Here is a 24,523-nt window from a genome sequence, read left to right as displayed (position 1 = left end):
GGACCCTTTCTTGACCTGCTGGGCAGGTAACAGGTCCTGGCATCCAGGATGGTCAGCTGTCATGATATCAGTACTATTCTCCCTCCCCTTGTACAGAAGGGCCATACTGATGCATCCACACATACCCCAGGACCTGCAGGATGCGTGCCAAGCTCAGCTCCCCTCTCTAATTGCTGCTGCAGACATGTGCCAACATCAGTGTTGGACAGCAAGGGTTTCTTGCAGTGAGGACTGCTGCCCACATTGGCATGACCCAGGGATGCAGGCTCCAGAGCACATGCCTTGAGGAAGCAAAAGCATCAGCACCTGCAGCCTAGAGTCTGTGCCGTGTCCCTACCCATCCCCTCAATGGCTGCTCTTCCCATTTGACTTTGAATATTCTTATTTTTCCTCAATCTTATCTAGAATTTGAGACCAGACACAAGGGCTTGTACCTGCCCAGATTGTTCCTTCACAAACACAGGTCATTCAAGACTGCTCCAGCCTGAACAACACTTTGTAAAGACAGTGGGCTGCCAAAGAGGAGCCCTGCCACCACCACAGTGTGTGTCACCTACCCTGGGTCAATCCAGGGGCCCACAGTGCTGCCCAGCCCCTCTCCCCAAGCCTGGCATGCTGAATGCTCTGTTTCTGTTCCTCCAGCAGCAGCAATTTCTCCTCCCCGCCTCCCTCCCACTCCTCACCCTCCTTTGGGTTGTACATTCACTGCTTCTGCCCTTACTGAAGGCTGAAGTAAAGCATGCAATTAGATGGGGGCTGTATTTTCTTCAGTGTCAATTCTTCCAGTCCCTTCTCATGTGGAGACACTGCTGCTTTCCTTATTTGCTCCCTGATTACGCAGCGCTGTAAGTTGTCCCTCTTCACTTGCTCTCTTACAGCACATTGGAGGGTGGGGGTTGTAAAGCATTGCTTTCACCTTAACCCACCACCACCCCTTACCAGGCTCAGATGTATTTGCTTTGCAATGGTCCTGCCAGAGACAACGGCAACCAGCTTTATCTTGGTGCCCTGCAGCAACTCTACGCACTGCGTGCCAAGTGAATCCTCTCTGCAAGCCCTACTGCAAGCAATGCGACATGGCTTTGGGAATTAGAGTCCCAATGGTCCAGAAGTGGCCCCGCAGCTGGCCAGCTGTGCAGTGCTTCCAGACACTTCCACATCCCCAGGGATCTGGCCTCTTTGGAGCCCTGGTGGCTCACGGGGCTGCTGGAAAGCATTGGTGGGTGCTGGGGAACAGCCAAACCTCCTGCCCTGTCTATTGGTCTGAGTTGAGAGGAAAGCATGGGGCTCGCTCTGCTCTTGGGCTGTCCTCTCAAGCCAGTGTTACAGAGGGGAATGTTGCAAGCATGGCCCCCAGCCCAAGCACTGCCACCAGACCCAAGCGATGCAGGTGGTGAGTAGGAGCCCCATTTCATCCTGAGCAAGCATGGGAGGAGCCGGACAGCAGATCAGCGAACGTCTTCAAGGCTGCCTTGGCAAGACCATTCTCCTATCCCCAAGGAGTAGGGCAATGGATCCAGAAAAAAAACCCATGCACAGAGCAGCCGCTGCAGATATCCTCTGCCAGGCAGGGTAGTACGAGTGTGCCCAAATACCACAGTGACAGGCACCCAGGGAGACCACATTAAACAGAAATCTGCAAGGTCTGCCCTCTGGGACAGAGACACATGAAAAAGCTGCTTGTTTTGCAGATGGTGATCCATAATACACTGTCAAGCCACTTCATACACCACCAAACCCTGCCCCATCTCCCCGTACTCTGCCTCTGAGCAAGAAACAGTCAGAGAGAAAAAGTATCCTTGCTCCAGCCTCCACCCAGGGCACCAGATGTTCAACCAGTCCCTGCCAGCATCCCCAGCTCACTACCACGTCCCCTTCCACCGTTCCACCATCCTTCAACCTGGTGGAATAGTTAGTGTTTCAGGTTCCTGACGAAAAACTCCAGGCAAAGTTGTTCCCTGCCAGCAGCAGGTGAGTGACTTGGAGATCCACAAAACCACCACAGGACTGGCTCAGTGACATATGGCAGGGCCAAGGGCAGGCATGAGCCCGAGCTAAAATGCCCAGGGCCAGGTAGCCCCATGTGTCCCCATTTGCTCGCAAAGACGAGACAGGGGCACCTCAGCATCCTCCAGCACTTCAGAGAGTGTGCTTGGAAATCTTCCTCCTACTTCTTCTCCTTCTGTACAGGGATCTCTATGGCTTTATGCACCCACCATCCACAATCCCAGCGGACCAAGGAGATGGGATGCTCAGGAAGCAGCAAAATCAGAAGGGTTAGTAGTTAGGGGCTACGGGTAAGGAGGGGAGCAGCCCAGCACTGCTACGGCACCACTGGAGTCTTATGCCCCCAGCATAACATCACCTGCACCCCTCTGAGGACCACCTGCCATCAGACCAGGGCAGTCACAGGGAAAGAGGTTTGGAAGGCAACAGAGAAAAGCAAGAGCACAATAAATATAAGCTAGTCTGTTCTTTCAGAAAACTTGCAAAAAAACCCCAGGGTTTTTTTTATTATTATTATTTTTTTAGAAGTCACAGATTTGGTAGCACCATGGAGCTATCAAGCTTCCTACAGCAGTCAGCTGGGTACCACTTTTTGTCCTGATGAAGCCATTGCAACTTGCCACCTTCAGCTCATTTGGAAAATTAAGGATTAGATGCTAGGCAGATCTGCAAAAGGAAAAGCATATGGACACCCTCCTAATAGATGCAGCAGGGTTTGTCTCCAGCCCAGACACTACCCACCTCCAGCTGTGACCTTCAGAGGGCCAGCATCACTGCTGGGAACATCCATGGATGTCCCTGCCCTGGAAAGCAGGGACTCAGGATGTATTTCAAGGCCAAAATTCCCCAAATGATGGGGTGTCTGGAGAGGCTAGAAAAGCTCAGTGTGCTTGGCACCCAAATGCAGGCTAGAAATAACTTGGTTAAAATGTAACTTGGAGAGCGCCATTCCCAAGAGAAACTGTGGAGTGCTAGAATGCCTTTGCTGAGGAAAGCAGAGCAAAGGCTGGAAGCTGAAATGGAGCAAAGCCAAACTTCAGTGCGTGCCCTCCAGCACGTGTCCTCCACGTGCAGATGGGTCCCCAGGGGTGACCAATGCTATTCAGGCTCCCCAGTACAGCTGGCTCCCTTCCAAGAGGACATGTGAGGTCACAGGTGGGTAGCAAGGAGGCCTCCAGGGGCTGCAGGGCTGTTGCCAGCCCTCAGCTACCATCACCCTGCCTTGCTGGAGATCTCTCTCAATCAGAGTCCAGATGCCCCAGATTTGAGACCTATGCATGCTGCTGATTCCCACCACAACCAGGGACAACTCACCATGTTCCAGCATCCGCAAATCACGGTGGGGACACTGCCTTTCCTCTTTCACCTGCTTGGTCAGGGGGTCTGCAGACACAGCTCCCACGAGAGGCCTTCCCAGCCCACGCACTCTGCGTGCCCAGTTCAGACCTGTGCATTGGTGTTTCAGAGCAGGAGTCAGCGGGGCAGGTCAGGCCAAACCAAGGTGTCCGGAGTCAGGATCTGTCTGGTGCAGCCTTGCTTTTCCCCAGTCTCTGACCCAGAAAAGCACTGCAGCATCCCCCACACTGCCCTTTTCTCCCACTCACTCCTGCCCTCAGGTTTTGGCCACTCCAGCAGAGCCTGAGAACAGGTGGAGGCAGCAGGGGAATGGAAAGGACCGAGTTCTCCCACGCACTGCAGCCCACTGCCATGCAGAGCCGCTTGCAATCTCCCCTCCACACCCACGACGAGTGGCAGGAGAGCCCCAGTGTGCTCATCCGAGGGGGTTTGCAAAGGTCAGCCTGGGAGGAGGTCTCCAGCAAGGGCCACGTGCCAGCACCGGCTGGGAACCACTTGAGAATAGAGGCAGGAAGGGAAGAAGAAAAAAAAAAAGGGGGAAAGAAAAAATAACCCAGCTGGCAGCACAGACACTGCCGGGAGAGGAAGCGGCAGGTTGAGACAAGGACACGGCTCATTATGCCACCCCCGCAGGTGCGGCCGGCTCGGCTGCCACCGGCAGTGTGCTGGCAGGGGGGAGGCAGCAATCGGCATCCTCAGCCCCAGCTGGGGAGGACAAACCGAACACCATCATTATAGCCAAGAGTGGCTTCCACCCTCTCCAACCCACATGCCCTCAGAAGTCAGGCAGGCTCTGATGAAACACAGCCCCACAAGGACACGGAGATGCTGCTGGAATAAGCTCTTGCAAGTGCTATGACCATCCTTGGGTGTTTTCAAGGTCAGTCCCTGATCTTGGGGCTGACCCTGCTCGGAGCATGAGACTGCCTGAGGACCACTCCCGTTGGGACTATCCCATGCTCAGAGGTGGGCAGGCACAAATCCACCACATGCTGGGGCTACCGACATGAGTCAACACGACTGGGAGCTGGTGAGAGCCAGCCACCTGAGTTTGATGGTTTCCTTGGGGGACACGCCAGAGGCTGGAAAGGGCCCCAAGGAAGAAGGTCCCCATGTCCTCAGGACAGAGCTTGCAAGCACACACAGCAGTTTCAGCAGGAACTAAGACCCAGGCCTGACCTGGAAGGTGACCCACCAGCATCTCCTAGGAGATGCATCAAGCTCAGACCACAGCCAGGACAGCCGCAGACAGGGAACAGGACATTAATAAAAAAAAACAAACCCAAAAACCAACAAAAAACCCAACCAAACCCAAACCAAAAAACCCTGGGTATGGATTTTTCCTTGCAGCCCTTTCCTCATCCTGCAGCTCAGGGTGCTAGAAAAGGCGGGCAGCATCTCCAAGGATGGGAACAGGCAGGAAGGAGAGACAGCACCGAATGCGTGGGCACTGCTCTCGCCGTGGAGAACAGAGTACAAACCCCACTGCTGCCAAGCCCAGTGTCCTCAGATGCATCTCCCCAGCCACAGTTGCTGAAGACTTCCCCAAGCCACACTGAGCAGGGGAGTCTGAGTGGGTCACAGGGAGCAGCACAGCAAGGAGCCAGCGCTCTCCTGCATGGGGCGTCATGCCCTCACTCCTGCTCCACCGGCTAGGCCACGGGGAGATACAGATCCAACTCAGAGGAGGTGGCAGTGAGAGGGGAAAGGTCTCCCTTGCAGTCGTACAGCACCTGCCAGGAACGTGGTTCATAGCTGGCACTTGGGTAGGAGGCTACAGAGCTTGGCGGCCTCATCCACTGCTCTGACTTTCAGACACCAAGTAATGACAGATGAACAGAAAAAAATAGGCCGTGGTTCCCCAGCTGCCCATCTTCTCTCGGACAGAGACCCACAGCCAAACCCTTAGAAGGAGCTGAAGCTCCAGGGGTACACACTGTGCTGCTCAACCCTGCAGCCTGGGGATTTCCCACTCCAGAAGCACCATCACTGGACTCAGCCAGACCTGGATTTCTCTTTTCAGGAATTTGCTTAATTGCCTTTTGACCTCAGACAAGTTTCTCACATCCTCCCTCCACCTAAGGCCACCATGTCCACAGACTAATCCCAAACTGCTACACAACACGCATCTATGCCCTGAGAGGCCACCACTGCTTCCTGCGCAAGATGCCCTGTTACAGGGAGGGAGCCTGAGCAGCCCTTTCCTGCTCACCTTTCCCGTGCTTCACAGGATTTTATTATTCCCCATCATGCCTCCCTCAGTCATCTCTTCCCCCAGACGGAAGAGAGCCAGTTTATGTAATTGTTCCTTCTATGGAAACAGTTTCGTACCTTTAATTATTCCTGCCACCCCTCCCTGCACTTTCCCGGCGTGTCTTTAGAAGGGTGCGGATGTGCTGGCAGGCAGACAGGCTGTGAAGGAGGAGCAGTTTTGGTTAAGACACCTGCTGCACCCAGGGAGGGAGGTTGTGGTCTGCCCCGACCCTGCTCCTGCCCAGCTTTCAGCAGCACAGGGGCCGCACCCAGCGCTTGGACCAAAGCACTTTGTTTGTCCCCAGGCAGGCTGCACAACAAGCAGATCATTTGTGAGCACAGGGACAGCCAGCACCAGCTCCCCCACTCTGGGGCCTCCAGTGCCGCTGGTGATGAAAGACCAAAACACAAAGCATTTGCAAGGCCAGGGCATTGGCATGGTGCAGGACAAGCAGCGTGAGCCCACCTCACTGAGGGTACATGGCTGGCTGAACAAATAGACAGCAAAATAGATGGGTAACAGTAAGTGCTGGTTTAATATCACGATGACTCAGCCACTGTGCGGGGAGTACAGTGAGAACTCAGACTCTCCCAGCTCAGAAGGGCTCCACATTCAGTTTGTGGCGGGTAAAGAAGGAGCCCAGGTGGCTCCCTGCACCCTGCCTGGGGACTCAAGTCAGAGACCCCACGAAAAGACAGGGAAACCAATGTTGTGACCAAAACCCAGGAGACGGACAAGCTGTGAACCCAGGAATTACTCGAAAACATCCCATTCGAACACCTCCTCTATAACAGGAAGCATACAGAGGTTATAAGAGCACCCTCTAATCATTACAAACATGACAGTAACGGCCTCAACTGTTCACATCACTGCTTGGCTTCACCCATGAGCTGCAGCACCTGCAGGACCAGTTGCTTTCCCTGCCTGTCTCACGACAGGTCTGAAGGTAGGACACCATCAAAAGATGGATCATCGCTCTGCGCCAGCATGGTACTTCAGTGTGGGTGAGAGGCTAATTTCTCAAGACAGGCATGTTTCCTAGGACAATATCCAGGATGCTGGGCCAACACAGCTCCACCAACCAGAAGCCACCTCACTCCAGGTCTAACCCTAGCTGGGATGCTCGAAAGATCAAAGGGGAGACTCAACTGCTAAAGCCAGAACACATACACACCCCTCATAAGGGGACGCGTGTCAGGGCTTTGCATGGGGACAATGCTGGGAGTATGTTTAGCTCAGCTACCCCGCTACCCTGCTGGCTGGCCAGAGCTGCCACAGAGTTGGGATGCACAGAGCCAGGCAAATCAGGAGCTTTTTTAAACACAGCCCCTAAGCTTTATGCAGGGCCTGGGCTGTGGTGTTGGATGGCTTGTTCCTGATGAAAAAACGCAAGACTTCACATCCCCCCAGGCTAAAAGCACCTCGGCCAACCCTCAGACAGGGAAGCCGCTGCTGCAGAAGGGCCACAGGTCCCACTATGTTGGGCATCTGATAGGGGACCAGCACTGTCCCTTGGGTGCTGATGCTCACCCATCACCCCCACCAGACACCCGCAGGCCACCCCACAAAGCAACATCAGGGACTCACTCTCCCTCCTGCCCCAGCCAGCCCCAGGCAAAGCAGGCCGCCACCACAGCACCAACAAGGCTCTGAGGAGGCCTCCACTGTCCAGCAGCCCCCTGAGCACTGCCCAGCTGCAGGAGCTCACCCTGCACCAGGGCTGGGGACAGGCCCAGTGCCTCCCTCCCCGGCAGAGCTTCACCCCCCTGCGCAGCTGCTTCCAGCAACCTCCTCCTCCTCCCGCCACCGACCAGGCAGCCCCGGCCCCGGGGCCTCCTGCCACACAAGTCCAGCCCCGGGCCGGCCAGCACTACGCCGGGGAGCAGCCCAGGCCTGCGCAGGCCTCGCCCTGCGGGCCCCGGGGCCAGCGCACCCCGGCTGTAGAGGCCTCCGGCCCTCGCACGGCCGCCGCCCCCCTGAGGCCCCGCGGCCGAGGGCGAACGGTTTGACGCGGGGCGCGCCGGTGACATCAGAGCCTTCTAGAAGATTCCCCTAGGGATCCCGCCACTACAAACGCGCGCCTGACCAATGAGAGCGCCTCGAGGGGGCGGTGCCGACTTGAACTGACCAATGGGAGGCGGTTGCATGGAGGAGGGGCGAGGCGGGCGGGTGGTGGCGAGGCTTCGCCACGGCTCACCGGCCTCGCCCCGCCTCTCCCTCAAGAACAGCCAATGAGCTCGGTGCAGCGCGGCGACGGACAACCTCCCGGCCCAACGGGGCGGGGCGCGCGCGGGCGGGACTCCCCTGACGTGGCGGCCGGGGGGCGGGGGCGGCTCAGCGAGCGCGCGGCGTCCCGGGACAGCGCGAGCGGTGAGTGCCGGGGGCGGTGGCGGCCCTGCCCCACCGAGCCGCCCCACCGCGCCGCCCCACAGACCCCCGCGGTGCCGGCACCGGCGTCCCGGTGGGGCCGGGGACGCGGCTTCTCCGCCCCCTGCGGTGACAGCGAGTCCCGACGGGGCTAGGGGTGTAAGTCCCCCCGCCCCGTGGGGGTGACAGGGTGTCGCTGGGGTGGGTCAGTGCCCCCGCCCCGTGGGGTGACAGGGTGGGGCTGGGGGGGGTCAGTCCCCCCGTCCCGTGGGCTGACAGGGTGTTGCTGGGGAGGGGTCAGTCCCCCTGCCCCATGAGGTGACAGGGTGGCCCTGTGGGGCTGGGAGCGTCAATGCCCCCATCCCGTGGGGTGACAGGGTGTTGCTGGGGGTGTCAGTGGCCCCGCCCCATGGGGTGACAGGGCGCCCCTTTGGGGCTGGCAGGATCAGCCCCTCTGGCTGTGGGGTGACAGGGTGCCCCTGTGGAGCTGGGAAGGGGGCATCAGCCCCTCTCCCCCTTCATGGGTGGGGAGCAGAGGCTGGCCTGTAGCCCCATTGCCCCCAGGGGGTGGCAGGGTGTCTCTGTGGGGCTGAAGGCAGGGGAGGAAGGGGTTGGCGCCTCTGCCCCCACGGGGTGACAAGGTTTCCTGGTGGGAATGTGGGTCAGGGTTAACTGCTCTGCCTTCCCTAGTAACAGCTGTCACGGTGGGTCTGAAGGGGGTGGGAGGAAGGGGTTAAACCCATGAGCACACACCACCCCCCCCCACAGGGCTGCTGTACAGCCCTGTGGGGCTGCAGAGGGTGGTAAGGTGAGGGTTAACCCCTCTCTCCCCTCTGGCATTGGAGGGAATAATGTGCCCCACTGGAGCTGTGTGGCGTGGCCGGGAAGGGATTAACACCCCCCCACCCCACCCCGGTTGGGGGCACCTGTATATCCCAGCGGGGCTGCTGAGGAAGTGGGTAACCTCCCCCCTCCAGGTTACAGGAAAGGGGTCGGAGGGGCCAGCAAAGAAGGGGTTAACCCGTGTTCCCTGTCGAGGTGACAGTGTCCCTCAGGAGAGCTGGAGGTGGGGAGGAAAGGGTTAACCCGCTTGGGGCAGACAGTGGGACCCAGTGAGGCTGCAGCAGAGGCCAGCATCTCCCCGGGTCCCTGCACTGGAGGGATGAACCCCTTCACATGGAGGTGACAGCTCCACACAGAGCCACTAAATGGGGCACCCCTAAATGGGGCACTGCCTGCGGGGGTCTTAACTCTGTCCCCACACAGGTCCTAGCCCCCCGTCGGGGCTGGGCAGGGAGCACAGAGGGGTTGCAGCGAGGGTGTTTTACCTAGGGGACCCCTATATGGGCAGGCAGCAAGGGGGTCTTGACCCTGTCCCCACACCGCTGTGAGTGCCCTAGTGGGGCTGGAAAGAGGGGACCCTACACGGGGAGGCAGCGAGGGGGGCTTGACCCTGTCTGCACCCCGGGGCCAGCACCTGATGGGGCTGGAAACGGGGGACCCTGTCTGGGGGGATGACAGTGGGGCTTGACCCCGTCCCCATGCAGGAGGCAGCCCAACGTGGGCACGGAAACGGGGGACCCGATATGGGGAGACATTGAGGGGTTCTTGACCTGTCCCCACGCAGGAGGCAGCAGCCACCGGTGCTGGCAGTGGGGGCTGTGCTGGCAGAGGCAGCAAGGGGAGGGTTAACCCTGTCCCCACGCAGGTGCCGGCACCCCAGTGGGGCTGTCGGTGGGGAGGGGGAGGCGGGCGGTGCGTGTGGGGGCTCAGGGAGGGGATGATTCATTGCGGGTAGTCATGACATTGCTGCCTGGTTGCCTGCGGCTGCCAGCCAGCACGAGCACGGGTGGCTCTGCCTGCCCCGTCGTACTGAGATCCCCTCCGGCTCCCTGAGCAAACCCGGGACACGCTGCCATGCCGGCCATCCTGCTCTTCTGGAGCCGCGCCGAGAGGTACGCACCCACCCTGGCATCCCCGGCTCACCGCGCTCGGTGCCTGGCAAAGCCACGGGACCCCCAGCCCCTGGGGATGCTGCGGGCTGTCGCCTGCCCGGCATTTCGCTCGCCAAGGGTGGGATGCAGGAGCCGCCGGGTGATGTCCCGGTACGGCTGACTAATTTCGGTGTGCAGCATCCAGAGGGGATGCTCGCTGTGGCCCGTGAGTGACGGTGACGGACCGGGGGGACGTGGTGGCATTGGATTTGCTTGGTGCACCTGAAGGTGACTTCTCAGAAGTAGGTTTTGTGCCGACGGGCTCGGAGAAGGCACCCGTCCCAGTGCCCCGCTGCGACAGGGGGACTTCCAGTCGCTGGGTGGGACCGTGGCCGTCGGACCCTTTCCGCTAGGGGGACCGGGACCCGTGCCCGGTGGTGGGATACAGGGACCCCCATGCATCTGAAGGGAATTTGCTGGGGAGGTGCAAATTGGTTAAATGTGACTTTTTTGCTCCACATCACCGCTGCCCTACTTTTCTCCCTCCCCGATTCGCCTGGCGGGTGCACAGCCCTGGGCGTCAGCAGAGTCGTTTCTGGGGACACCGGGGGCTCCTGGCTGCGCTCCCTGCTCCTCGGCGGGGGCTGCGCGGGGGACGTGACGGTAGCGGGGCGGCTGGGCGCCTTGCGGCAGCGGGGAGGGAGGATGCCGGAGCTGACGGCAGGAGTGTCTTAATCGGGCGGCTTAGTGAGAAAGCGTCAAGAAACCAATTAAAAGGAAAATTACGGCGTGGCGAGCAACTCCATTGAAGGGTCCCCCTGTGCGCGGCTGGGAAGCGCACAAAGGACGGCAGCTCCCCGGCAGCTCCCTGCCAGTGCCGCGTGGACACCTCCTCACCTGTCACTGACACCGTTTTGGAGCCGTCCTGGGAGCAGGGGTCAGAGCCAACCGTGGGCATCAGGCTGGCGAGGAGCTCCCTTTTCGGTGCAGTGGAGGAGCTGGAGGGGAAGGCTTGCCACCGAAGCATCCCTTGGCGGAGGCAGCATCCCCGGCACGAGCCGGCACCTTCCTCTCTGCCGTCCTCCCGCCACCCTCCAGTGACTCCCAGCCGAGCACAGGGCACCTGCCAGCGCCTGAGGACAACCGTGATGTTTAAAGTAAAACTAGAGCCTTTAAAAATGACGGCATGGACTCTGAATGTGTTCGTAAAGTTTCGGTAAGTGGGTTTCCGCCTCTCGACCTCGTGTCCTCATTAAACCGTCAGTGCCCATCCCCAGTGTCCTGCGGTGACCTTGAACCCTGAGATGGAAAAAAAATCTCGGTGCCGCTTCTGGGGTCGGTTTGTTCCCTTAGATGACTGCCGAGCAGAGGGATTATGTCAAATGATTGCTATTCAGCTGGTGCTCTCATCCAGCGGTTGCACGGGCTGATGTCATGTGCGGGGCTAGAACAAAGATTTAATTATTTTTTATTTTTTTTTTTGATGTGGTTGCGAGAACAGGATGGAGGCTGGGCTGGCTTGGCAGTGCCACGGGATGCTTGTGGTTTTCTCCAAGGCCAGGTGGCCGTGGCTTGTCCAAAGGCATCTGATTTGGGAGGGTGATACAGGAATGGCTTTGCCTGCCTGAAACCCAACCTGCGGTGCCTTCCCCCCCCCATCGACTCCCGAGGGGGTTAAATAGGAAGGCAGGAGAGGATGACTGAGCAGAAGGGGGAGAGCGGTGGCAAGGCACAGCTGATCCCCGGGAGGTGGGAGGGAAGAAGGGAGGCTTTGCGGGGACAGAGTCGTGTTTTACCATCATCGCACATGTGAGTGTCGCCTCCGGAGCGTGCCTTAACCCACCAGGTCACCCGCCAGCAGCTGGTCCTCACCTGCACGGTAAACTGCGGTGCAGGGATGCGTTTCGGTGCAGCTCTTCCCCCCTCCTTGAGCTCAGCTGGGCAAAGGGATCCCCTGCCGGGAGAGCATCCCCAGTGGGCATCCTCACCCCAGCCAAAGACCCCTCGGTGGGCACGGCCAGATATCTTGTGGGGGGCAACAGTGTTTTGCTGGGTACAGGATGTGTTTTTGTGGGAAGCACTGTGGGGTTTCAGCTTGGCAGGGGGGTCCAGTGGTGCTGTCAGATTGGGCTGTGCAGGGTTGGAGCCGGGGGCTGGGGTCTTTAGGGGGTGATGACTGAAGGTTTACCACCTCCACATCTTTCGAGCCTGGGTGTGGTGGGGTTGTCTTGAGTGCTGCCTGGCTTGCCCTCGCTGCAGGAGGGTTGACATTTTCCAGACAGGGGCCAAATCCTGGTCCAGGTCCTGATGCTGGTCACAGGGAGCCCCTGCCCAGCATCAGAGGCTGCTGTGGGGAGGGGAGGTGTTGGGGTGACAGCAGGGGCAGTTGGCAGGTTACCTCTCACTCCCCCACACCTGTTGCTCACCCCAGGGTCTCCTGCAGCTCTCGAGCCCCACAGGGAGGGCAGATGGGGAGGCAGAAGTGGGCAGGGGTCAGAGCATCCCCCAGCGCCTTGCGTGGGCTGGGTGCTGCCAGTGGCTCAGCGTGCGGGTGCTGGAGCTGGCACGGAAACAATGCTGGCATCCAGGAGCTGCCGTGGGAAATGCTGTCGGATGCTCTTTATGCCCCCAGAGACCTTCTCCCATCTCTTTTGTGCCACCCCAGGCTGCCACATGCATCCGCAAGTGCCTCTGTCTCCCCTTGCTGTGTCCTTTGGAGGCCTGTACCCCGGTGCCTTAGCCCTGCTCCCCACCTACAGCAGAGTACCTGCTCCATGGCTGGGGCAAAAAAGAGCAGAAGGTGGTGGTCTGGATCGAGGTGGCCAAGTATGGGGCCAATTTCCAAGCCCCTGTAGCAGCTACACAGCTATAGAGGGGTTATCGCCCCAGGCATGACCCAAGACAAGCCTTGGATGCTTGGGGTGGATTCGGGGGGCTCAGCGCAGTGCCGCGGGCGTGTACCTCAGGGCAGAGCAGCCACCCTCATCTGAGCTGCTGTGGCTGGGTGGTGGTTCTGGGATCTCCACTGGGAGCTTATGGATAGAGTAAGGGTGGGGGAGGACATCTGGTAACTTGTATGATGGTGAAGGCAAGGGCCAAGGCTCACACCCTGTGCAGAAATCTGTTTGCTGGAGCTGCACGATGGGCTGGGGCTGCCTAGGGGTGTGTGGAGCAAGGATGGGGTGAAAGATGGACCCTAGCAGGGAGCAGGACGTGAGCAGGAGCACTTACCAGGCAGCAGTGGGTCTGCTGGGGCAATGCCAGGAGGAGGGCAGGGAGAGCAGCAAGCACAGAGCTGCACTGTGTGAGGCGGGGGACGGCAGGCCAGGCTGGGGGGGTGGGGGCTTTGCTGTAGGATAACAAAAGGTTGGGAAGCAGTGGGAAGCATTCCTGGAAGTGTGGGACTTGCTCAGCCTCTGCCTGGAGGAACTGCCGTCCTGTGCAGCTCCCTGGGTCTCTGTGACTCCAGCGGCATGTCGGGAGGGGGGATGATCTGCAGCTGCCGGGTTTTCCATGCCTTAGTATAGGCATGGCCCTGGCCTTGGCCCCTGCGCCATGGAGGGCGTGAGCCCTGGGCTGCTGGCTTACTGCACGCTGCAGCTGAAGGCTCTCGGGGAGTGCAAGTCAGGCTAGAAAGCGGTGGGGTTTTTTTTAAAACAAAAAAATAAAAAAGCCCTCCCACCATCACAAGATGTTTCTGTCTAACGGCTTCGTTCTCTCTTCGCTAAATACAAATTATGGCTCTGACAGCCGGAGGCGCTTATCTCCAGCTGAATGCCAATTGCTTTTAGGAACAAAACGTTTGAAGTTCCTTTAAGGTGAAGGCAGCAGCAAGGTCCCTGCTGCCGCTTTCAGCCTCCAAAAACCTGCTGTCACGGCCCCCGACTGGGGTCCCAGGTTCCCAGCTGGGAGAGCACAGGGACACACACACACACAGAGATGCCGGTGGCTACATTTAGACATAGCTCAGCCCTCCTGGCTCAGCAGCCGGGGGGATGGAACGGGGACACGGTCCTGGCCTGACGTTAGCAGTGGCGTGGCCCCTATAATAACGCCGTGCCCTGGCTCAGGCTTTCGCTCTCGCCGTCAGGCTCAGAGATGCATCTCCCCGTCCCCGCTGTGGGGCTCGGCGGGGTAAAACGGGAGCCAGGCCACATCCTGGCACCGGGGCTCTGACCTCCGGTGGGAAGTGTGGACTTGAGCCATCTCTGGTGCTGCTGGCCTGTGGGACACAGGGAGCAGCAGCTCCGTGATAAGTGTGTGCTGGTCCTGTCCCCAGCTGCCCCAGTACAGTATTCACCTTACGAAGAGCTGTCTTTCTGCTTTCAGGAATAAGTACTCGGCTCCCGGCAGCATCGCCGTCATGGGAAAGGACTATTACAAGATTCTGGGTATCCAGACCGGTGCCAACGAGGATGAAATCAAGAAAGCCTATCGGAAAATGGCCCTGAAATATCACCCTGATAAGAATAAAGACCCCAACGCCGAGGAGAAGTTCAAGGAGATCGCAGAGGCTTACGACATCCTGAGCGACCCCAAGAAACGAGCTGTTTATGACCAGTATGGGGAGGAAGGTAAGGGCATGTGCACTGCCCACTCAGAGGCAGGGGTGCCGGGTCCAGATCAGGTTTTGTAGGCGAGCGAGCATTTTCACACAGCGATGTCCCTGTGGTTCATGACTGCCCCTAAAACAGGGCTGGTGGCCACAGAATTGGGGAGAGCGAAGTCTCCGCAGGTGCCAGAAATCACCTCTCATCCTGCTTTACCCCAGGCTGTTCCACTTTTCTAACCTGCCACGCTGCTTCCTGGGATGGCTGGGCTCTCTGTGCCCTCTGCCCCAAAACCCCAGCAAGCCAGCTGAGATGATGGAAATAGAAGGAGCTCACCTCCCGGGTCGTAGCTGGGGTAATTAATTTAATTGACCTAAACATCCCAGCAGAGTAGTACTGCTTTTGCCCACATTCCCCCTGCATTTGGGCACTGGTCCCACTGTCCTCCCCAGTACAGGCTGACCTGCAGGATTCAAAGCTTTTCCCAATTTAAGTAATAGGTCTTTGTTTTGAAACCAAGCGGCTGCTGTTGTCTGGTGGTTGGCACGGAGGAGGAGGAGAGCTCTGCACCGCAGGCAGCCTTATTAGTCGAAGATGGAAGAGCGCAACCCCATTTGAGGAGAGCACCGAATAGCATCTGCATTAATCAGCCCAGGACCTGGGTGCTTAAAAGAGCAGGAGGTCTGGCAGGAGCAGGGTGGCAGAGGCAGCCCCTCTCACGGGGCCAGCAGGCAGGTGCATCCCCTAACGAGCCACCAGCAGCATTAACCAGCGGTGGGTGGGTTAATTCATGACCCACTAGTTATGTCAGGGCTGTGATGGATACACCGGCCACAGTGATTTGCCACCCTGTAAAATGAGAAGAGACTGCCTCAAGTGGGAAACCAGCCTTTCTCCAAGGCAGTGCCGAAATCGGACCCGCTTGGCTGGCGCTATGGGATTAAAGGTGAAACCTCCTGGCTGTACAGCCTGTTAGTGATGGGGGCTCTCCAGGGATCTGGCAAAGTCCCCATCGCCTGAGTGTAGTCAACTGGCTTGCAGATATGTGATTAATAGAAGGCCAGTTTGTTATTTAACTTGAAATGTGAATAAAATATGTAAATATCGAGAATGAAAACCAAGAAAGAATGTGGAAAAGAGAGGACGTCACAACTAGGAGAAGGCATAGATGCCAAAATATGTCTAGCTGGGACATAACAAGATAAGATGTAAGAGAACCAAACGGTTAACGAGACCACACAGAAAATTACTTGAACTATGTGTGGACTTTCCTGAGTAAGGAGCTAAAAGATCCACCCTCGAGCACAGAAAGCCCTTACTGCCAAAGCCTGCTCCTCACAGAACATGCAGGGAGGAAAAAAGAACACTGTACCTTTAAGTGGAGACAAGGCTCATAAGAACCCTTGAGTGTGACTAAACCTAATTGTAAACAATTGTTCAAAGTGTATAAAGTGTTTTACTATGCATTAAGAGGAGAGCTAGTTCTTGTGGATTTCCACCTAGCTCCCCACTTTGCACAAACTAGAGTAAAAAGAGAGAAACAGCTCAGCCTGTTGTGTGAGTTGATGCTGCACGCCGGCTAGGGACCCGCATACTGCTTACAGGGCAGCATGAAAGCATCTGAAGTACGAGCAAATTGAGGAGGGAGGGAAGAGCATCCTTCTCCTTGCTTCATCGACTTCAGAGCAGTCATGGTCCATGGCCCCGCACACCTTTCGTTTCCCTTCTGGTGCCATTTTTTGGAGCAACGTGACTTGGGGATCAGCATTTTGAGGAGCTTCTGGGTCCCACGTGCTGCAGTGGGCAAGCTGCCCCCAGCCCACCCAGAATATTCACTTAATCAGAAAAGACCCCCAAACTTGCCCTGCTGCTGGGGGTGGGGTGGGCGGGGTGGGGGTGGGGCTGGCAGGAGTAAAGTGTCAGAAATAGCCCTCCACTGTCACCACATGCCCTGAAAATAGCCCTTGAGCTAGGCTGCACTTAACCCTTTCTGCCCCTCCTGGTCAGAAATAGCCTTGCAGAGCATGTGTGACCTCTCTGGGGGGGCACTTGTCATGTGCCTTGGCTGCTTGGGACTTTGGGGGAGTTGCAGTGATGTAAGGCTCAGCCTGGGACCTGGCAGGGGAGCTTCCCAGGGGAATGGTTGCCAAAAGATCCAAACCTTGAGCTTACCTGGCATTTCATACAGTCTGTATGCAGGGAACTGTGTGCTGACCTGGAGTTCTGCTGAATTCCACCTGCTCTGCCACCCAAAGCCACCGTCAGTCGCTGAGCTCAAAGCCTGTTCTCACCTGCAGGACAGGATGCTCCTGGACTACAGCCGTCGGTACAGCCCAAGAGATGGCTATTTTGGCAGAAGGGAGCCTGCCCACGAGCGAAAATAGAGATGGGCTGGTCAGGAAGCGTTTTAAATTAAAAGGCCATGAACTGGGTGGAGAGAACCAAGGAAGCACTTCAGTAGGGATAGCAGGGACAAAACCCGACAGGATCTTTAGCTTGCTGGGTGTAGGGGCAGAACTGTATGTCGTGGCTTGAGGTGATGCCTTCCTGGCCCAAGCTTTTCACAGGTGACTGGGCTGGAGGGAGGGAATGACCTGCACCCCTAGGAGATGCTGGAAGTGCTGCCTGGAGCCAGCAGAGACCACACTCCCACCTGAGAAACGCAATCCTAGCACGGCATCTGCTGGCAGGGAACATTCATGTCTCATCTTCCCCCTTCTGTTACAGGTCTCAAAACTGGAGGTGGCTCTTCAGGTGGCTCAGGGAACACTTTCCACTACACCTACCATGGAGACCCCCATGCCACCTTCGCATCCTTCTTTGGGGGCTCCAACCCTTTTGACGTCTTCTTTGCTAGCAGCCGCTCTCGGATGTTCAATGGCTTTGACCAGGAAGACATGGATATCGATGATGATGATGACCCTTTCAGTGCCTTCAGCCGTTTTGGCTTCAACGGCATTAACGGGGTTCACCGGCGGCACCAAGAGTCCCTGCACACGCGGAGGAAGGTCCAAGACCCACCTGTCATCCACGAGCTCAAGGTGTCCCTGGAAGAGATCTACCATGGCTCCACCAAGAGGATGAAGATCACACGCAGAAGGCTCAACGCTGATGGCCGGACCATGCGGACTGAGGACAAGATCCTAAATATTGTCATCAAACGGGGTTGGAAGGAGGGAACTAAAATCACATTCCCCAAAGAAGGAGATGCCACCCCAGACAACATCCCTGCTGACATCGTCTTCATCCTCAAGGACAAGCCTCACGCGCATTTCAAGAGGGATGGAACAAACGTGGTCTATGCAGCAAACATCAGTCTTAAAGAGGTGGGTATGGCTGGGAAGTCCCACAGGATGAGAGGTGGCGCTGGGTCGTGGCACATGGGGCCAAGATGGGAGTCAGTCTTCTCCTGTGTCAATGAGGAAGGACCAGGTAGGTTGTGAGAGACACGAGCAAAGAATTCTGCAGAGAGGAGCTGTAGAGGCCAACTCATGCTTGGTTTTGGAGGGGCTCAACCTCTATGCTGGGTGTAGGACACAGGTGCTGCGGTCCCTGCTGAATGCACCTTGCTTCTTGAGCCAATACAGGTGGTATCTATCGCTTTTCCCCTTTCCCCATATGTCTTGTCCTTCTATTTCAGCATAGGGTATTCACACGTGGAGGAGAGCCCAGAACCTCTCTGTAAGAACAAAGGAAAACCCAAGCTGGCTGGCATAAGTCTGGTCCCTGATTGTTCTTGTAGCTGAGCCCGCTGTGGCTTAGTTGCTGTCCGTGATAGCACTGAGTGCCTCTCCCCATGGACAGAGGGAAGGGTCACACAGAGGAAGGTGGTACTTTGCCCTCCCTGAGCAATGCTTTAGCTCTTTTCCCCAGTTCAGCCTTTCCTAGATGAAGAACCAAATAAATGAAATACTCAGGTAGTGAGCAAAACCCAGCGCATCCAGGCTGCCAGTCATGGGGGTCTCAGTGGGTCTGGGTGCCTCAGAGCTAGCAAGCTGCATTGAGGTGGGAGAGAAAGGGCAGATTAACCTAGTACAAGATCTGCCATTCACTGCTGCTGCTAGATAACTACCTTTTAATAAATCCCAGCTGGCAACTGCATTTAACATTGACTTTTTTGGCAGCTGCCATTTACTGTTCCTTTCAGACTGTAGATGCTGTCTGTCTTCTTAATGAGCTGTTGGTATTTTTTTTTCTTCCTGAAGATGGATTTATGTTCCCAGATGCATATAATAGAAATAAGATCAATGGGCCAGACCTGAGGTAGGGAAACGTGAGCTCAACAGTGTGCCAGCAAGTTGGGAGAACTTTACGATGGCTCTGCATCCCAGCCGGGGCTGTGTCCAGGTGTACTGGGGGCAAGAAGCAGCCATGTGGGTCTGACGGGGCTGGGTGCTCCTGGAGCAAACTCTGCTCCAGTTAACCTGCAGAGTCAGGACTCGAATTCCCTTTGTAGTGCAAAGTGCAGTGCAGAGGTTTATTCCTTCGGTGGCTAGCTCCCCCGGCATCTCCAGAAATACTTGGGAGAGACTGCCTTATTTATGGAGCCATGCATGCCATATCTCAGATGTTTCCTTCTGTGCATTCCCCTATCTGTAAAATTAACCCCAAGCTGGTTGTACTGATGTCCAGACCATGTTAGCCCAGGTTCATGCACTGCTGAGGCTGCAGGGACTCTTGCTTGGAATTGCCTTTTGAGTAGCAAATGCAGGAACCTGCTCCCATTCCACGTGCTGTTGCACCGGTGGTGCTGGTGCTGGTGCTGGGCATCTGTGATCTCCATGACCAATGTGTGCATGCTGGTGTTTGGTTTGCACGATGCAGTCACAAAGTGGAAAATTGCTGGTCTGAGCAAACTCCTTGTCTCTTTGAGCTGGAATTTCTGGGCTCTGTCCTTCCCCACTGCAAACCCAGTGTGCTGGGCATCCTCAGGGAGCTGCTGGCCTGGCTGCCGTCCCCAGTCTGCTGCTTGCTAGGGCAGGGTGATACTCCGCTGCTTTTAACTTCCGTGAGAAGTACCTTAAGCACTCCGGAGCATGAACAGATGCCGGGAGCTCCCCAGTTCCATGTGCCACCACCTCAGTATGGGGTGGAGTACAGCCTCTTCATCACTTGAGATTATGGCCATAGCCTCGGGCACTCTTCTTGCATCCTTCCTCCTTGTAAGTCTGCCTTTTTGAGCCTGATCTTTAGTCTCTTCCACTGCCGTGGCAGCAGCACAGCACAGTGCCAGCAGGCAGAGCTGGCAGGCAGGCAGTGCTGTGACCCCACTTATGGCCACGTTGGAGACCCCTCACCAGCAGCCTGCCGTGAGGAGCAAACCTCCTGTTGCTCAGGCTGGGGGCACTCAGGAGAGCATCCTCCTCCTCCTCCTTCCCACAGAGCCCTCTGCAGAGCAACCCAGGGAGGCAATGCCCTCCCAGCCCTCAATTCCCAGCCCTGCTGGGTGCCACATACCCCACGCTGGAGCCGTGCGGGTTGGTTGCCTCTTGGCTGCTGCAGAAGCCAGAGGCGTATGTAGGCTTCACCAGGGACTCGTGGGCTGTGGGGAAGTGTCCCTTCCTAAAACTACAGGCACATGTGGCAGTGGGAGGCTGAAGCAGGGAGGAGCGACACCACTCTGCAGGCAGCTGCCTCTCCTGGGAGGCAGATCTTGAGGCAGCAAGCACTGCCGACAAGGGCTTGTGCCTGCCTGGCTGCCTGCCTACCGCCTGTCACCTGCTTTGCATCCTTTACCTGGTGTCACCTTCCTCCAAGCATTTGTGTCAGTGCCTGGCTGAGGTGTGACTGGTGGCGATGTCCCTCCCAGCAGCTTTGCTGCAAGCAGAGGAGGACCTGATGCTGACCTAGATAAAGCTCTGCTCTCGCAGCACAGGTGCTCAGCTCTCAAACGCAGGGTGATTTCATCCCTAGGGATAAACCAAGCCTCTTTCTAGGATGCAGGGCAGCTCCCGTGGTTACTGGTGTTTCTTCAGCAACCAGTTTCCCAAATGCCAGTGAAATTGAGCAAGAAGAATGAAAAACAGGGACATACGGTGGAGGAGTGATCGCTTTGAATTCTTAGATCTTGGCTCTAGGAAGGAAACATTAAGATCCCATCTGCCTTTGCTGTTACCACCCGCTCCTGCTCGCATCGCTCCGCTTGCCCCGTTCACATGTTCCCACAGGGAGTTCGTGTTCTCCTTCCCATTTTGTGGCTGTAGATGTCCTTTCCGTGGCACACATGGACCTGTGCAGCCCTCCACAGTGCCTGGCAATGGACACCAGTGAGCAGGAGTGCTCTGGCCTCCTTGGGTGAGCGTGGGACAGAAAGGCATTGGTGGGGGAGATGGTCCTTTGATTCCCCCTGCAACCTGCTGGAGATTCAGCCAAGCACCTGCTGCTTACACGGAGCTGGCAATGGACATTGTCCTGCAGCCAGGAAACCTCATCCCTGGAGGGCACCCTTTCCAGGACACTCCATGCAGATGAGTTACACAAGGAGATGGCCCCATCTCTCCTGTTCTCCACTCACCAGAGACCCCTCTGGCTGGCTCTGGCACAGGTCCATCCCTCTGCAATCGCCCTGGTGCAAAGCCCTGGCTCAGCCGCAGAAGCCGCAGCCAGTGGCCCTGGGCCAGTGGCCAACACAAGAAGAGATGTTTCTCCTGGGGCCCGTTGCTGCTCTGCCACTGGATGCAGATCATCCCCCCACCTACCCCAGAAGCAGCAATTGCATCCTCCTCCCCTCCCTTTGCAGGGTGTTTTGGGACTGCTGGGACCCCCCCAACCCGATCGGAGCTTGGAGGGGTGAGCTTGCTCCAGCCTCCCACCTGGAAGCTCAAGGCTGTGCCCCCAGCAATCCCCCCCACCTCTTCCAGAAGCATTGCTCCACAGTCCTCTCCCTCAGCCCTTGCCGAAAGCCTGGAGACGATCCTGCCCACATGTACACCAGAACTGTCTGAGTTATTTAAGGACACAAGGATTTTCTTGCTGCATTCCCACGTCACATGGCTCACTAATGCAGGCTGGCTTGTGGCTGCCGCGGCACCCACCACCCTGGCTGCTCCTGGGGGCTGGGGTACAACAAGGCACCCACAAAACTGGCTCTTGGCTTTGCAGCGGGGGCTGGCAACAGCGACTAGCCCCTCTGGGACCCCAGCTTCTAGGAAAACTTGATGCTGTGCTGAGGCCATGCTGCAGTCCCACACCAGCATAACCTTTTGGGGGCTGTTGGGGGGGACAGGATGCAGGCTGTGCTATAGATAACCCCCAGCGCTGGGCAGAGCTGCTGGGCTCCAGAGGGGAACAGCTGATGAATTGTGGTGGCATCCAATGATCTCAGCTTGGTTTTCGGCTGCCCAAGGCTAGGCGGTGAGGACGAGAAGGGCCTAAATTTAGTCTGTCCTGTTGCTGTGAGTGGCTGGGCACTTGCTGGTGGTGCCTCCTGGGGGCCAGGAGGTGGGGAGGGGGGGTCCTTCCTCCCATGCGGCTGGGGTACCCCTCTCCTGCACTGCGCAAGCAGCCCCAGTTCTTGGTGGTTAGACTGGGCTGGTACCAGACGAGGGCTGGGCTTCATCCAGATGGAGCTGGGCGGTTTGATAGGAGGAGCAGCCAGTGGTGGGATGGGATGTGGCTGTTGGGGTGATTCAGAGTAGCTCTGTCTGAGGCTGTGTCCCCTCTTCTCCCCCCAGGCTTTGTGCGGCTGCACCGTGAACATTCCCACCATCGATGGGAGAGTGATCCCGCTTCCCTGCAACGACATCATCAAGCCGGGGACAGTGAAGAGACTGCGCGGGGAGGGGCTGCCCTTCCCCAAGGCCCCCAGCCAGCGAGGAGACTTGATTGTGGAGTTCAAAATCCGCTTCCCAGACAGAATAGCTCCCCAGACGAGACAGATCCTCAAGCAGCACCTCCCGTGCTCTTAGAGCCCAGGGACTCTCCTCCAAGCAGCAATACTCCAAACGCACGTGCTGTAGCACCTAGCCCACACAGGACAGAGGTGCCACAGCACTTTCAAATGCAAAAAAAAAAAAAAAAAAAAACCAACAAAACAAAACAACACACCCTCACAATGCTTCCTTTCCCCAAAAAACCCACCCAACCCCCATCCATCCCTCCCCATCCATCCCTTTTGGCCTGTTTTCTACTCCAGCAGCAGGGAGGCTCCTGTCTGTCATGGTTCTCCTAGCTGCCAGACTTTTTCTTTTTTCCCCAGAGGTCCAGCTTTCCAACCTCCCACAAGCGAGTGGCACGGGCCCTTTGCCCAGGGAGGTATGTCACGTTGTGGTTTTTTTACGTCACCTGCTTTTCAGGCCACTTTTCCCACGAGAGGCCGGACTTGTCAGGGTCTGGCGCAGTGTAAATAGGACTCTGCAGGATCTGGCGTCCCCACTGTTAGTTTTTTCTCTTCCCCTCTTTGATACTTGCTGCTGTTCGGGGGTCCCGGCTGCACCGCGGTGCCAATTGCTCCTGCCTGCGGTGACCGCCCCCCCTGTAGCTGGACTGTTTCTCACCTAAGACCATGGCACTGAGTCCGACCGTGGTCTGCTCTCCTGTGCCAAGCCTACAACCGAGCCTCGGCTGTGCCAAATTATGGAGCACATGGGGATGATCCTGTCCAGCCTCCTGCCCCTGCCTGGGGCTGCCCCTGGTGCCTGTGGGCAGCACATGCCTGTACCCGCTGCCCACAGAGCCCCGGCTAGCAGGAGGAGGGGGGGAAAGCCCGGGGTAGAGCTTTCTTGTTCAGATGTGTTGAGTTTGCATTGCTGCTTTTTTTTTAAGTACATATATATAGAGCTCATTAGATAAACTCCATAAGGGTTTTTCTCTGCCTGTTTTGGGGTTCCTGATGTGGTGCGCTCTGACTTTGTGGGAGGGGGTGGTTCAGCAGTATGAACTTCAGACCGCCGGGAGGGGTGGTGTAGTCTGGGTGAAAAAGCAGAGCCAAGTGTGAGCAGAGCTGTGGTTTTCAGTAGCGTTTGAGGTCAACCTTAGGCATTTTATTAAGAGAAAGGCTCATGTATATATTTTTCTACAGGGACGATTCATTCAAGAGTTTTTCTGGGTTTCAGAGTAGAGACGGGAGGCGCATGAGGCAATCTGCTTGGTGGCTTTATTTTCAAATGCTGTATTTTTTTAAAACTTGGATTTCCATCAGGAGAATTTTTATATTTCTTAGCTTTCTCAGCCCACTCTGCGCCGTGTCAATTTTTTTCCCTGGGAAGGGGCTCCTAGGGAGCAGGAGGCGTTTGACCTGGTTGTGTACGGCTCCTCTTCCACCACAGTACTGCCAAGAGAAACCATGCCAAAATATTCCACCACCACCCCGAGGAATTAGTTTTTTTAAAGAAAAGTCACTGACTTGAAATGGGGATCCTTTGGGGTGGGGGGCTGAGTGCATGGTGTCCATAGGGGCTGGGTGTATAGCTGTACAGTGTATCATACAGGGCGAGGAGACCCATTAGGTGCTGCTTAATTCATCGCCTGGTTTGGCTGGTAAGGGAACACTGCCAGTTCCCTCCACTGATCCCTGTGGAGTTCAACGTAGAGAAACCCGGTGGACACCGCAAGCGAGAAGACAGGCTAGCGCGCAGATGCAAGCTGCTTTGTTTTTCTCGGTTTCAATGAGACCTGAATGTTTTATAGTAGGGCTTTTTGTAATTTTATTCTTTTTTTTTTTTCTTTTTCTTTTTTTTTTTTTTTTTTGTAATGTCAGTATTGAGAGAAATAAAGTATTTTAAAAATATACTTCTTCAGGATCTATAGTGATGGGAGATGCTGGGCTGTGTTCACGCAGGCAGCAGGGATGGGGCTGTATGCTGGGGTCACCCCCACCGGCGGGCTTAGCAGGGTGCCTGGGACCTTTAAGGCCGGTGAGGAAGGGAGTTAGCCAGCCTGGTGCCCAGGGAGCTTGAGGCTGGTAGGGAGGGGAAGAAGAGTTCTGTTTGTCTGCATGGTGCACAGGACCTTCAGGGGCTGATAATGAAGGGAAGGAATACCTGACCTGCTCGGCCACAGAAGATGGCTTAATTGTGCTAACTACATTGCCAGGGACCCAGAGCAGGGGGAACCAG

General features: G+C 56.8%; 1 protein-coding gene across 1 annotated transcript; it reads left to right on the top strand.

Annotated features, from left to right (window-relative positions):
• The first annotated feature begins 7,911 nt into the window (after window positions 1-7,911).
• Window positions 7,912-24,134, top strand: DNAJB5 (DnaJ heat shock protein family (Hsp40) member B5). Its single transcript, XM_056325577.1, has 4 exons — window positions 7,912-7,987; window positions 14,248-14,492; window positions 17,196-17,794; window positions 22,142-24,134. Exons 2-4 carry the CDS (start codon window positions 14,282-14,284, stop codon window positions 22,373-22,375), a joined length of 1,044 nt encoding a protein of 347 aa, XP_056181552.1. The 5' UTR covers window positions 7,912-7,987; window positions 14,248-14,281; the 3' UTR covers window positions 22,376-24,134.
• Window positions 24,135-24,523: the final 389 nt, after the last annotated feature.

The sequence above is a fragment of the Falco biarmicus genome, chromosome Z (genome assembly GCF_023638135.1).
Source record: "Falco biarmicus isolate bFalBia1 chromosome Z, bFalBia1.pri, whole genome shotgun sequence".
NCBI lineage: Eukaryota > Metazoa > Chordata > Aves > Falconiformes > Falconidae > Falco > Falco biarmicus.
The sequence above is the reverse complement of the archived record's forward strand: the minus strand, read 5'-3'. Positions and strand labels throughout refer to the sequence as shown.

Bases quoted from the DNA above. Each gene is read 5' to 3' on its own strand.
- DNAJB5 (XM_056325577.1), top strand. From the start codon at position 14,282: ATGGGAAAGGACTATTACAAGATTCTGGGTATCCAGACCGGTGCCAAC. The intron at 14,493-17,195 runs GTAAGGGCATGT...CTTCTGTTACAG, and splicing joins TGACCAGTATGGGGAGGAAG to GTCTCAAAACTGGAGGTGGC. The intron at 17,795-22,141 runs GTGGGTATGGCT...TTCTCCCCCCAG, and splicing joins CAAACATCAGTCTTAAAGAG to GCTTTGTGCGGCTGCACCGT.